Source organism: Rhea americana, unplaced genomic scaffold, assembly GCF_003343005.1.
Source record: "Rhea americana isolate MKP2758 unplaced genomic scaffold, rheAme1 scaffold_38, whole genome shotgun sequence".
NCBI classification, from domain to species: domain Eukaryota; kingdom Metazoa; phylum Chordata; class Aves; order Rheiformes; family Rheidae; genus Rhea; species Rhea americana.
The window spans coordinates 2,833,407-2,847,553 of NW_028186512.1; the positions used below are offsets into that span (position 1 = coordinate 2,833,407).

Genomic DNA, 14,147 nt, shown 5'->3' on the forward strand with positions numbered 1-14,147 from the left:
AAAAAAAAAAAAGTTTATGTCCATGGCTGTGGAAGGAAAAGTTTGTCACACTATCATTTTCATCTGTATTTGGCCGATGTCATCAATGCTAACAATATATATCTTTTTTTCTTTTCCTTTTAAAGAAGTGATAGTAAATAATAGTGCTCCTGTTTGTATTTAAATGTGTTCCAGTATATGTACCATTTAATTAATTTTCAAGGTAACCACAATAGAGGTGTATGTAAGTATTTGTTACTGAAGGAGTATTGCTCAGGTTCTTTTTTCTGTTCTAAATTTATTTGGATCCAGAATAGAATAAGGCTGCCTTATATGTACTTTGGGATAAAATAGAGAAGGTAAATAGAAAGAAAGATGTGTATGTTTTTTAGAATTTCTGACAAACTGCCCTGTGCTCAAATGTGACTGGTGACTAATAATATGGAAGTTCTCAAGAAGTAAAAAGGTGAAATATAGTGAACCTCTCTGAAATAATGTAGTCCTGACTCAAGTGTTTTCATTTGCCATTATGAGTGTTTGATTCCTTTGCTTCCAGTCCATTTGATAACTAATCAGATCTTTTTCCCTCACCCCTTTTTCCTCCCTCCAGTGCTGACTCTTTCATCCCTCTCTCTCACTCAAGAATTACCTCGTTCACTTCAATATCTGCTTGTCTAGCCCTGTTATTTCATTGTGTAGCTTTTTGAAATATAATGACCTGCCTGGCTTTTTGACTAAATGTGTGGGTTTTGTTTTGTTTTCGTGTGTATATGGTCCTTTTTTTTTTTTTTTCTGCCACCCTCTTAGCTGAATAACTGTGATGTCCAACCTAGCTGTTTTTGCTGACATGGTCTTGCTCAAATTTCTGGTCTCCATATGTATAAAATCTAACCTCCTCCTCCAACTTGACCTAGGTGTGATGTGACCTCTCCTCTACCCATCTTCCCTGTCCTTCTGAAGAAACTTCTCTTATAAATAAATAAATAAAATTTTTTAGGCTTTTCAGAATAGGTGTTTYAGGTGTAGGGCTGAAACGTTTTCATGTCTGTTCTCACTTCCTAGTGTTCCTACTTCTTCAGATACTGCACTTCTACTCTGCTGATATCCTTTGCCTGTTTTTATTTAGCACCCAGTTGTTCTGTCCAAATTAAAAACTTTGACCAGAGTTTTTGATGTTCCTCATGAACAACAGTGTCAACCCAAGTTCAGAATGGCTGAAGTGGCACTCTCAATCTCATTACTCCACTCAGTTTTCCTTATTTACTCCCCCTTTTTTTTCTTTTGAATAACTATGGATAAAGAGGCCATCCTGCCTATAACATGAGTTCATAACTGGAACTACTTCTTTATTTGGACTTCTGTGGATCTTTGTATTTAGCTAAATCAAAGAAGTTATTTAGAAACAGTCTGCCCTTTTCATATATGTTAAGGGTAGCTGAACAGATTGCTTTCTTAGCTTGACTCTTAAAATGTTGCCCCTTTGTTTGCATCCTTTCATTGGGTTCCATTTTCTGTATTGCTTTAAACATAAGCTACCTTTACTTCCAATGTCCTTTATGACCTGCTCACGTTATATGTGTCACTGAAGTTCTATTAAAAAAAAGTGACTCCCATTCCTGATTGTCCATAGCTGCTAATTTTTATTAACAAGATTCTTGAATAATCGTGCATACGCTCCCTTCTGGGATGCTTTGCGTGCTTCGGACAAATTCCCCATAACACCTGCTTCACAGTATGTTTGTTTTCTTTTGGATTTTCCGTTGCCTACTGAACTTCATATTTGCTGTGACAACTCCAAAAGCTGTTGATATTCTTGCTGTCTGAAACTCAGACTTATATTTCTTGACTGTTTATTGCCTTGTTCTGCATTGCTTTATATTTAGATTGTGAGCACTTTGAGGATAGAGTTGTCTTAATTTCTAACGGTACTTTACCATTGATATAGTGGGTCGTAGACTATGAATCCTGTATGTTAATAAAAATAACAATCTGTACTTTTTTTTTTAATACAGTTCATAGAGGGGCCATTTGAAGAATACTTAAAATGTTTGGAAAACCCACAGGTATGTTATACCTGACTAACAACAGAAAGCAGTATTTTGTTGATGTTGATAGGTAATCTTTTTTTTTTTTTTCCCTAGAAGTTGTGGACTGAGCTTTTGCATTGTGTGTGTGTGTGTGTGTGTATATACATATATATATACACATGTATATACATATATATATATATATATGTGTGTATATATATATATATACACACACACACATATGTGCACATTCCCTTTTGCAAAAGGTTATGGAATTTTCTGTTATCTTGATGTAAACAATTTTTTTCCATGAAATGTGCATCCAGATGTTTTTGGCCTCTGCAAATGCAAAAAACGAATGAACGAACGAACAAAAAACCTGACTAGTGTTTTCTTTAAGCTAGCCTTGAAGGATAGATTAGGTAACAAATAAAAAGTTACTGATATACAGAATACTGGAAACAATAATCATGGGCTGTTGCAAAGACACTGATTAAAAACAGGATTGACTTTTTTTAGTTGTGTTAGACTAGGGGGTTAACAATTTATGTTAGACTAGTACAGCATTGCAAAATACAGTAAATTTTTCTTTCTTTTTTTTTTTTTTGGAAGAGAGAGTTTGTACATACATTTTTATTACGTTTTCCCATCCTAGAAATTGAAGCATGATTCTTCTGCTATGCCAGCAAAGTCCCTAATTAGAATGGCCAACCAGATGAAGTCAGTTTCCAAAATAAGTGGTGGAAGGGGGAAAACTTGGCCATTAGCCTATTTGAGTTCTGTCTTGCTTTGTTCATTCCAAAATTTTTCATTGTAAGTTTTGATGTTCATATCCTGAGATCATATGCTATGCCAAACAGTAAGGCATGCTATTTTCCAGTAGAACTTACTCTGCAGCTAAACTGCACTGAAGTAAAAGCAGAGCAGCATGTGTATAGAAAATGCTTTTTCCCTACATACCTACTAATGTTAAAAAAAAAAATCTTTTTGAAAAATTAAACATATGGTAGCTTTCTTATATGATTAAAGAAATTAAGTTATTTTGTATTTTAAAGCTGTATTCACAATTTATATATATAAAAATATTAAAAAAAACYGGACTGCTACAAATTTTTGCCCACATTTGATTTCAGTTGCTTTTAATTTAGGAAAAAAAAATTGTAAGAAAGCTGTGATGTCATGTTGAAGCATGCAATTAGACTGGTAATGAAAGCAAGAAATTTCTAATGACTTGAGTCTGAATTACAGTGTTCACTTCACTGTTTAACAGCTTTAAAAGGCAGACTTTTGGTCCTTTAGGTATTAATATATAGCTGCTTGCATCAGAAGTGCAACTTTACTACAGTATTAATTTAGCTGTTTGAAAGTGATCTGTTCGCTTTGTTTTGGAGCACTTCAGCTGTCTGTGTCAAGATACTTGTGCGCTAGTTGTCTCTGTTCTAGGCAGAAGACTTAAGCCACAAGGTTTTTGTTCCAGTTGTTCTTTAGTTTAAAGCCCACAAAGCCAGACATTTTTTGAAGGAAGAGATTAACATTTTAAAAAGCACTGGATAAATGTAACACTTTTTCTTGAAAATCACTTCTGATACACTAGCCTTCCRCTTGTCTAAGTTTTAACAAAAGAAAGATAAAAATACTATGTCATCTTTCAAAGTCATACTTCTTAATCATAGCTCTGCACTTAGTAGCTGTTCTTAGTTCTCTCTCTTAGTTCTCTCTGTTTTTGTACAGAGTAGTTTCTACATGGGGAAAAAACCTCTAACTTCTACATGTTACCTTTACAGGAATAATTATTGTTATTTTAAAACGCCTTTTAATATAGTCAAAATATTTGGCAGAAATCCAGGTTCAGTGTCAGTATATTAATTTTTTGATAATGATTCCTTGTTTCTATTTACCTGCACATAAAGWAGTATAATAATTGTGTATTTGATTGAACTTAATTTTTCTTTTTTTTAATACAGGAATGGGTTGGACAAGTAGAAATAAGTGCCCTTTCTCTTATGTACAAGTAAGGAAAAATTTATTTATTTTTTATTGAGTTCTGTTACGATGAACTAGCTTGTTTCAATCAATTCAGTTGTTCTGTTAATTAATCAGTTGGAATACAAAAGATATGACATATAACTTTCTGCAGAATAATAATGTAATACACTTAATATATACCTATTTTTATATCTGTAAATATTGAGAGAGTGTGTATATTTATGTATAAATATTTATATATATATACAAATTTATGTAATATATATTTATAAGTACATATATATATGTAAAATATACTTGCAGCTGTCAAGGTATTAAATAAAAATAGAAAGTGAGCTTTGAAAGTGACATCTAATCTGAGATTTGAATAATTTGCAATAATGTCACATGTCTCACCTGCAGCTGCGTGTGGGTAGTCATACTGTTAGTATTTTTTGTTAATTTTCATATCATAATTTTTTGTATTACAGTTGATTTTTTTTCCTCCTCTTCCTGGTTCTCACCAAGTTTTTAATAATAGCCCTTCTACTAAGATGTGATCTTTACCTATTTCTTTATTTCCTCCATACAACTCTGATGTAGTTTACTGGTATGAGTTACTGTAGGCTGTATGCTAGAAAGCCATTCTCGTACATCCCCTRGTGTGAAGGTACGTGCACTGCTATAAGGCTACCTGGTGTACTGCTGTAGCTTATTCTGTTTTATTCAGCGCAGATAAGTAGTATGAATTTGCTGAGGTCCATAGCCTGAGATAACCTTAAGAAATGTTTCAGCATTTGTGCACAAACTTTCCTCTTGGCGATGAAAAGTTTAGCTGGTATGTTTTAAGTAAATACAATCCTATATGCTAATCTTACTTTACAAAGTAACATATGCTTTTATAATAACTGAGCTTTCTAATTACTGTACAAGAGAGAGCTATATATAATAGCTTCTCTTTCTGCTGTTTGTAGATCAGTTGGAAAATTTAGTATTTCAGTATGGTTACTGTAAATTAATGACTTTGTTGTTGTGCTTTAACTCTTGATCAGACAACTGACATAAGCAGAGATACTAGTTAAATGAAATATTAGTTTCAGGTACTTAGGTGAGTGCAAAATGCAGGAAATTGCACAAAGTTCTATGCTTGATTGCATTTTATGTGGCTAATGGGACTGAAGTTGTGCATGTGCTGGATGAGTGAAAGAACTGGATTGAAAGTGAGAGTAAGATTTRACTTGACAAATGTATATAGAGAGAGTCTTACATTTAGACAAGGCCAGGGTGTAGAGAGATGTGCCTCAATTTAAGTCAACAAAGTTGCATGCTTCATTGCATCAAAACTGGATGGTTTTGTCCATCTGTTTCCTGTATCTCTTGGTCGTGGGAGAAGTCTTCTGATGAAATAGAAGCAAAGTTTACTTTGAAGTCATGGCATGTTGGCATCCAGGACCACAGCTAATAACCTATATTTATCTTGGTATTAATTAAAAAAAAAAATATTTTCTGTTTCCCATTAGAGGCATGGGGAGGCTTGTAGCATAGCTACAACTGCAAGTACTTCACTGCAGAGTTAAACATGTGAGAACTGGTTTCTATTAAAAACGCAATTTTGTAGCCCTGGCAAAGTAAGAATGGTGATGGCAGTAGAGGAAAGTGTTGTTTTTTTTTTTTTTTTTTTTTTCTTTCTTCCTGCTTTCTGACAGACTGAAGGAAAGCAGAACAAATAAATTTCTTGTCCTATTCCAAATGAAGAGGAGAGAGAGAATTTCAGAGTCTTCAAGTGTAAGACAGAAGTGGAATGTGAATAGGTTTACTGCTCAGATGTGTTGCAAGTCTAGTGACACGTCTAGTGATCTTTCTTATCTAGTAAATTTTTGTACCTCTCTGAAGCATGTGGCCTCCTGAGTCAGGAAATTTTGTTCCTCTCACAACTGCTTTTCTGAATTGTTTTAGGAAGGTTTTTTCCCTTCTGTGAGTATACTGTGAGTATGTTTAATAATTTTGCAAGACTAATTATAAAATTCTGCTAGTGTGAGCAAGGAAGAAGTTGAAGGAATAGATGGATTGCTGCGCAAAGAATTCAAAGGGAGGATTATGTGCAAAGATAAATAGGGAAAAAATAAATCGAGTTAGGGTCGTGACAGATTATGGCACCAAAAAAAAAAGAAAAGAAAAGCCAAGATTTGCAGTGTCTTTCCCTTTTTAGAAAATAAAAGGGAAATAACCTGTCCTGTCAATATCAGTTGTGGCTTTTCCTGTATTTGTTCCTTTGAATCCCATCTGGCGTTTGACTTTTAATCCAACGAAATAAAGTGTTTTAATGTACATTCTAAACTTGCTAAACTCTATCAGTCCAACTATCTGTAGTATTAATTATCTTAAATGTAATAAGGTGGAGTTAGTTTACCTGGGAAAGCAGTCACTGCATGGGACCAAAACCTAGTCTGCAGCAATAAAATTTTCTAAGTTCTTTTTGAAGAAGTATGCTGGACTGATACCCTTGATGATGGCTTTCTTCCAACACTCCAACTTCATGCCCCGTATGGATTCAGTCCAACTTATCAAAAAGTATGCTTCGGTTCTCTCATTTGAAGACAACAGACCAATCTTTTTCTTGGCAGCTTAAGTCCAGGAATTCAAGTCCAGCAAACACTATGTGACATTGGACCCCACTCTTGCTGTAGAGTTTCATCTGTAGAGGAACAGAAACTAAGCCATCTCCATGTCTCTTGTAGTGTATTATCAATTTTAAAATGCAGKAGAGGCTCTTTTCACCACATAGATGGAAACAGTGAGACACGGGGAAGGCATGATTTTTGGAGGTGCTGGGGGCACAGTTACAGTGTTAGAGCCTCGGGCTGTACCCGGGAACCRTCCATTTGGGCAGTCCGCACGCTCCTGCGCATGCTTTGGCAGCTACGTTACCGGGGCTCCCCTGGCAATTCTGGGTGCCGTTCAGGAGCACRAAAGTTGCGTGGACCATTCTGATTGCGGGAACTTGCTTTGGCAGGTGAGAAGAGTTTATTAGCATAGATATGGGCTGTTCCCTGTTACTTGGCCTCAGTGCCCAGAAAGGTCCTTGGGCACGCTGAATTTGCTAGTACAGATGTTGCCTGGGTGATTTGCTCAGCTGTCAGAAGAATACCAGCATTTCCTGGTTCTCTTGATAAAATCAACCTCCTCTTTGTCCCAGTGGATTCCAAATGGCAAAATGTTGTGAATGCTGCTCTATTTTTTTTATTTTATTAGTGTGTTTTACTTGTCATTGGCTCAGTGTGTGTTGTGCTGGTATATTTTAGTGTGGTAGGCTGATGTGTTCTGTTACAGTAAAACCATATTGAACTCTGCTCAACCTCACTGACTTCTTTCTTGCTCTTTTCTGAGGTGTTTTATTGCTTTGTACTAATCAAACTTTCATAATCTTTTTTGTACTGGGAATGGTTACAGGAACATTTTTGGGACAGCTCCAAATTGAGGCAAATAGAATAACATGCAAATGTTTTAAGAACACTACATAGGATCTGTTTTAAAAAGCTGACATAACTATCAAAAAAAAATTAAAAAGTATGTATCTGAAAATGTTGCTGAGTTGGGACTAATAATGATTGTACTGTTGCACAAGTGCTTTTGGAAGTTTCTCCACTGAAACGGAAAGAGACAAGAAATCAGATTTGTATGATAAAGAAAAAAGAAGATACTAAATATGTGGCTAGAAATATGGAACGGCAACTTTGCAAGCAGTTTTAATGCTTGGGCAGAGAGAGAGGGGTAGAAGTAGCTTGGACAAAAACAAAATCTGTATTTTAATCATTATTAACTGCGTCTATGCTAAGTCTCTTTTGTGATGTTGTTGGCTGAGAACTGCTGTGGTGCACCATGGGCTCCCCTTTGTGTGAGGTGCATCATAGAAGACATGGTGCTGCCCAGAAACTTCACACGCAGAAAAGTGGAAGCATAATACTAAACACTGGTATTGTCAAATGTAAATATTTGACTGTTTGAAGTTCTGTTGAGAACCCACACTTCACAAAAGTAAACCTTTTCCTGACTAGAGACAGCTGCACTAATATTCTTCAGTGTTTTTTTCCCAATAAGTRTATTCTTCAGTATTTTTTTCCCAATAAGTGTATTCTGTGGTTATGTGTGTTCCTCAAACTTGACTGGAATATTCTAGTTTTTACTGAAATGTATTTTTATGTGAGTTCTTAATTAGTACTTTTTTTTCTTAGGAAAGACTTCATAATCTACCGGGAACCAAATGCTTCTCCTTCACATGTAACTGAAAATGGCTTTTCTGAAAAGGTAAAATATTTAAGGCTATTTTGAGTTAAGACAAATTTGTTGTAATTAACAACAAATAATTTAATGCGAAGCTTACTAATCAATACAATGAAATGCTCTGTAAATTCAATTTAATTTCTTTTGTATCTATTTATGATAACTGTTCTGTTGATATATACATATATGTGTGTGTGTGTGTATATATATATATATATATGTAATGTGTGCACACACACACACACACACATATATATGTATGAGAGGGAGTGCGCATGCTGTTTCTTTTAAATAAATGTTCCATAATTGGGTGTAATATACCTTCATAGTAATGTAAAATTATGTTAAAAAAAAAAATGCTAGTGATACCGACTCACATAGTTACCTTTATATTAAATTATTTTTGACTAGGTTTTAAGGACACCTGCTAAAACTTTTGATAGGGTTTTATTGATACTTTGAGATACAGAAGTTCAAAAGGGTGTGTTGGCATATCAAATGGCATTTGAGAAGTAATGTTCCTACTAAAAATCAAGTGAGATACAAAACTTTTTCTTTTTTTTAAAGGTATTGCTGTGTTTCTCAAATGGAAACCACTATGATATTGTTTATCCCATAGAGTATTCAGAAAGAGCTGCTCTCTGTCAGTGTGAGTATTGTGTTGGTTAGTTAAAAGTGTATATTTTCACCAAAAATGTTAAAATGATCCCTGTTGTTTTTCAGTTGGAGAGAAAAAGATCTATATGAAGGTTTATTACCATTTTAGTGTAGCTTTATTTTCCAATTGCAAGATCATGCAATCATTGACATTTTCAAGTCTTGAATTTTTACTATGTCATGATCTTGAGGCAGATCTACACAAAAAGAAAAAGTCTTACTTGCCTCTTTGGATTTGAGTGCTTTATAAAATCAGTTCACCATAATTTTTATTTAATCTGTCGCATTGTCTCTGGTCAGTGTTCTAGTTTTAATTTTGTACTTCATACTAGCAAACTTTAGGCTGTTAGCAAACCATTTATTTTAAAATCATCTTGTATGTAACTTCTTACAGAAGTCACAGGAGTTGCATGTGCAAAAAAAAAAAAAAAAAAAAACCCCCACCACCCATCTTCATAGATTTTCTTTACTATATTGAAGCAATGCCCAAAAGTCCTAAGCAGGTTTGAGCCACTGTGATACCCCCTACAAGCATGAGTTCTGAACCTTCCCGAAAACTTTGCCTGTATGCCAGTTCAGTTACAGGGCTGTAGCCAATTGAGACCTGATTTCTAGTAGTTGCATGCAAACCATTAAACAGTAGCAGCTGCAGCTGTTTTGGCTCTTAATGCCTTCATTGTTTCAGCTAACACTTCAAAAACTTGCTTTTCCTAATTGAAATAGTTTGAAATGTCTCTGTAACAGTGGTGTAAAATCCCATTTACCTTGTAATTGATTTTGCCCTCTGTATTTCTCCTTCCCTTCCCCAGCTCTTCTATATGAACTGCTGTATGAAAAGGTATTTGATACAGATGTAAAGCAAATCATAGCAGAGCTTAGTGCTGTTGATGTGACAGAGGAAAGTAATGGTAGCAGTGAAGTATCTGCTTCAGATTCAGAAGATGACAACTACAGGTAACTGGAATTTAAATCTTAAAGTAAGCTGCCTGTGGACAATGCACGTTAAAGATGTTCTTTGAATTTATGGTGGGTGGTAGAATCCTAATCTTCATTGTAGCTAAGGATAGGTACAGTGAAGGATTGGTTCCTCTGTTTTTTCTGCAGTCTGGCTTTGAGCCTCTTTACATAATGGAATTATGTAAACTGAATACTGCCATTGTAACATGTCCCTCTTCCTGGTTAAAACACCAGAATCCCTTGGGAGAATTACCAGTATGCAAGTTGGGCATGGTAACTGCATGAGAATTACTTGACTTGCTYGTGAAACTTAATAGAGTTGCAGGAATCTAATCCAGTTTGTGTTATTTCCACATCTTGGGGGTTGAAATGTCTGTTGGATAGAGAACAGCACTTGGATGTAGCCAGTGGAGAAATGATTATGTAACTTGCTTCATTTTCTTCCTCTTTGATCTCTGTGAAGTGTATATTTCTTTTGCTGGACCTGGGTACTCCAGCTAGTTGAGTTTTTGGCCTACTAATTGCTTTTATATTTATTGCATGGTAACTCTTTGTCAGTTTTATGTTTACATATTAGCAATTTTTCTTCTGTTGTCTAATACTACTCTTAAACTCTACCTTGTGTGAAATTCCATTGAAGCTATGGAAGCTATGCTGTGCTAGGGCAGCATGCCTCCTTTTACCGCTGAAAAGCTTTAAAAGCCCTTCTGAGGGCTTTGCTGTAGTGCAGTGTGGCATGTGGCAGAAAGATTTTATTGAGACCTCAGGAACTGATTTTTTTCTCATGCTGAAAAAACATGGAAGGGAAAGCTGATGGAAGTTACCACAGTCAGAAAGCCCAGGGATTAGCTTCTTTCTTTCTCTCTCTCTCTCTCTCTCTCTCTTTTTTTTTTTTTTTTTTTTTTTTTTTGGGTGGCGGGGAGGGGGGAATTACCAGGGAACCTTTCCGGTTAAAATAAAAAATTTCTGCCTACAGGAGCAATTATTGTAGTTAATAAAGGTTTCCACCCTCTAACATTTCTTCTCTGTTTTTGGAGCTTCCCTGGGGTTCATATACAGTAGCATTACCCTCTGTCAGTATTGAGATTCTTAAAGTGCGCTGCTAAGCTCCATGGCACATTTGTAAAGAAGGTCATTTAGTCACTTGAGAGCATCACACTTAGTATTTTTGATTTAAACGGTATGTGTTCCTGATGCAAGAGCTTGTGTGTGTGACTCTTGAGCTATTTAAGCCGAATTACAAACATTTTGCTACTTTTATTAAGTCTTAAAGTTGACTTTAGCTTTTTTATCAGCTAACTTTCTGAAAGAAAATCTTTCATAAAAAGTTGCATTTAATAGAATATAATTGAAAAGTTGAGCTATTTTGTTTTGGAGAAGTTAATGCTGTTGTAGGGAAGTGCTGTTTTAGGGGATAATACTTTTCTTTGTGGAAAGCAATTTTCCAGTGATGTCAGGTGTAGAAAATAAGAGTGAGAATGGCCTGACTCAACTAATCAGGAGAGGGTGGTGGGTGTGATATGTGGGGTTTTTTTCTTTGGTTTTTGTTACTTTTCTTTTTTAGGATGGCTTCTTCTTCTGTTGTTGGCTTCTGTGCTTTTATATGTAGTTTCAAAACTTTTAGAGGAAGGATTTTTTTTTCCTTCTAACTGATGGCTGGCTAGGTATGTATAACTTAATTTTAGTTATACGTAGTACAGTAATGTAGTTGTTTTAAACTTAGCTTTTTGATCTAAGGAGATGAATGTTTCATAAGGTGTTTAATATGGAAAAATATGAAGAGAAGTGGATAAAAGTATTAAAGTTACCCTTTCCAGATATTTCTTACCTGATTTTTGAATCCTTTGTAATACTATACTACCATAGCTGCTTCTGTCCTTTTACAGGAGTAAAGCTACAACAGTTAGTGATATGAATGGATTAAAGTCTCTTTCTGGCAACAAGGTATTCATACATTAAGATTTATTTTCTCCCAAATAATTTGTATTCTGCTCTACTTCTTTAGTGTTCAGTTTTTCTGAGATAACTTTGAGTTTCTAATTTTCCTAACATGCAATGTTTAAAAACTACTTGGTTCTTTGAAAAGTAACATTTGTATTTGATATATCAGAAGTGTCCTTTTTATTGCTGTTTAGTTCTTAATTTTGTTCCGATATGTTTAAAGAAATTGAATTATATTTTTTCAAAGCTTTTTATGCTTATATATACTTCCAGCTTCTTTGTATTTCAATTTAAAGCTTCAGTACTGTGATTCATAAGTAGAAAACTGTAAACACCTGTGTGGTCAACTGCTTTAGTATGTTGTTCTATTCCCTACAGCACCTTAAGGGCAGTGGGAATCCTACCTTCTTGGTCTTGCCTAAAAAAGTCCTTAAATCACTCAACCCATCAGTTTACAGAAATGTTGAATATGATGTTTGGCTACAATCCAAATGGGGTAAGTAAATGAATACTTAAAATAACATCTTTTGCAAGCTGATATATAACTAAGATGGCGCCCTTTTAAAGTACACTGGTGTAAATGGCAGTTTGGATTTAGGCACAGGTACTCCACAGGTGAGTCAGTGCGCAGATCTAGAGCCTAAACAACTGGGATTTTCAGTTTTATTATATCACTGAAGTAATTCTTGTACTATATGTAAAATAACTGTAATATTTCTGCTGATATACTTACAGATCAGCAAAAACAAGATTTTTCTATTGCTGCTGTCATGCAATACTCAGTTGGCGATAAATGTAAAGTAAGTAATACTGCGTTTTAGTTTTGTTAGAAATGCCCTTTAAACCCCTTTTAGTTAACTGTGCTGATATTTTATTTCTTTTTAAATGTTTTTGCTTGTGTTTTCAACTGAACGTACACTCGTTATATAATGGTCAGTAGTGTTCGTGATTTGAAGCGTACATGTAAAAGGGGTGTTGGAGAACATAATTTGATCGTTACAGTTTTGGTGTATAGAAAGTTAGGTGCTTAACTGCAAGAGTTAGGTTAAATAAGATGACTGTAGAATTAAACTTAAGTATGCAAGCAAGTATGTGCAGGCTTGTCAGAGCGGTATGTCCTTGGTGAACGCTGTGGAGTGCTAGCCACTGTATGGGGAAGTAAGTGCATTTGAGGTAGTTTATTTTAGTCCCTCTGAAGAAAAGTTTTCTATGATAAAAAATACTTTTGAACTAAATGAATATCATAGTTTGATTGTATTGATGTTAAGCTCTGGAGATGATTATTTGTAAAGTGGCTTTGTTCTTGTGTCATTAATTCTTTAAAGCAATTACAGCTTGTTTTAGCTGCTACAGATTCTGAATTTCTCCTGTGATTTTTTTGGGGGGCTTCTTCCTTCTGAAATGTTGAAAGAATGTGTCAAAAAGAAGCAGCAAAAGTGTACTTTTACCCATGGCCTGTCTTATCTGATATGCACAGACACAACTTCTCTTTATTTTTATTAAAAATTGTAGTACATATTGCTTATTTCTTCTTAAATAGCATTAAGATGTCCCYTTTGAATTCCTTAGCGTTCAGATTCTAGGTTAAACTCTCAGGTGTGTTAACTAAACTGTTGCACTTAGCTAATTATGGTTCTTTTTAGGACACTGAATATTCTTATATTAATAGTAATGTTGGTAGATAGTCAGATTAGGCCTATGATCTATATTTTGGGCATTGAAATGCAGTGTCATGCAGAATGAGGACTGTTTCAGTTTGTGGCTTTAACAGAAGACTTGTAAGAACACTGAATGTTTAATTTTTATAGACAAATAACATGATCATGTGTGAACAAAACTTTTTTTTAAGAAAGGTTTCTGAAGAGTAACTTGTGAAATATTGGTGTTCTCTGATAAGCTTGAGTTTCGTTAAGAACACAAAGTCAATAGAGGAGATTGTTTTTATATGTTTTTATTTATATTTTATAAATATATATTTTTTTTTATATTTGTGTGTACACACACACACACACACACACACACACACACACACACACACACTCTCCCCCACACTTTACCTGGATTTTAACGAAGAAACTTTTGGACTTAGAATAAGAGAGGTATTTTTGGTAAAGCATATATTTTAAACTGTTCCATATAGTTTTGAAAGCTGCAGTTTCATTAAGTAATGCTGTTCAGGAGCATTACTCACTCTYTTGAGTAAGTGATATGGATTGAAGGTTTGTTTTTGATACATTCACTGAATTCCTTGATGTTTATTTTTCAGATTCCTCTGTTGCCCAGAGGAAAACATTTATTTTTAATGTTGCTGATAGCTTAAACAGTTATGCTCTCTCATTT

The 14,147-nt window shown here is 34.7% G+C and overlaps 1 protein-coding gene across 4 annotated transcripts in view; it reads left to right on the forward strand.

Moving 5' to 3' along the window:
* Nucleotides 1-14,147, forward strand: part of OTUD4 (OTU deubiquitinase 4) — a 34,795-nt gene that overhangs the window by 5,581 nt on the left and 15,067 nt on the right. For all 4 annotated transcript variants that reach the window (XM_085313196.1, XM_085313195.1, XM_085313198.1 and 1 more), the window contains exons 4-11: nucleotides 1,992-2,042; nucleotides 3,971-4,017; nucleotides 8,204-8,276; nucleotides 8,820-8,901; nucleotides 9,719-9,863; nucleotides 11,753-11,810; nucleotides 12,186-12,303; nucleotides 12,543-12,607. In XM_085313196.1, coding sequence (XP_085169322.1) covers nucleotides 1,992-2,042; nucleotides 3,971-4,017; nucleotides 8,204-8,276; nucleotides 8,820-8,901; nucleotides 9,719-9,863; nucleotides 11,753-11,810; nucleotides 12,186-12,303; nucleotides 12,543-12,607 — 639 coding nt within the window. The remainder of the gene's footprint in view (nucleotides 1-1,991; nucleotides 2,043-3,970; nucleotides 4,018-8,203; nucleotides 8,277-8,819; nucleotides 8,902-9,718; nucleotides 9,864-11,752; nucleotides 11,811-12,185; nucleotides 12,304-12,542; nucleotides 12,608-14,147) is intronic.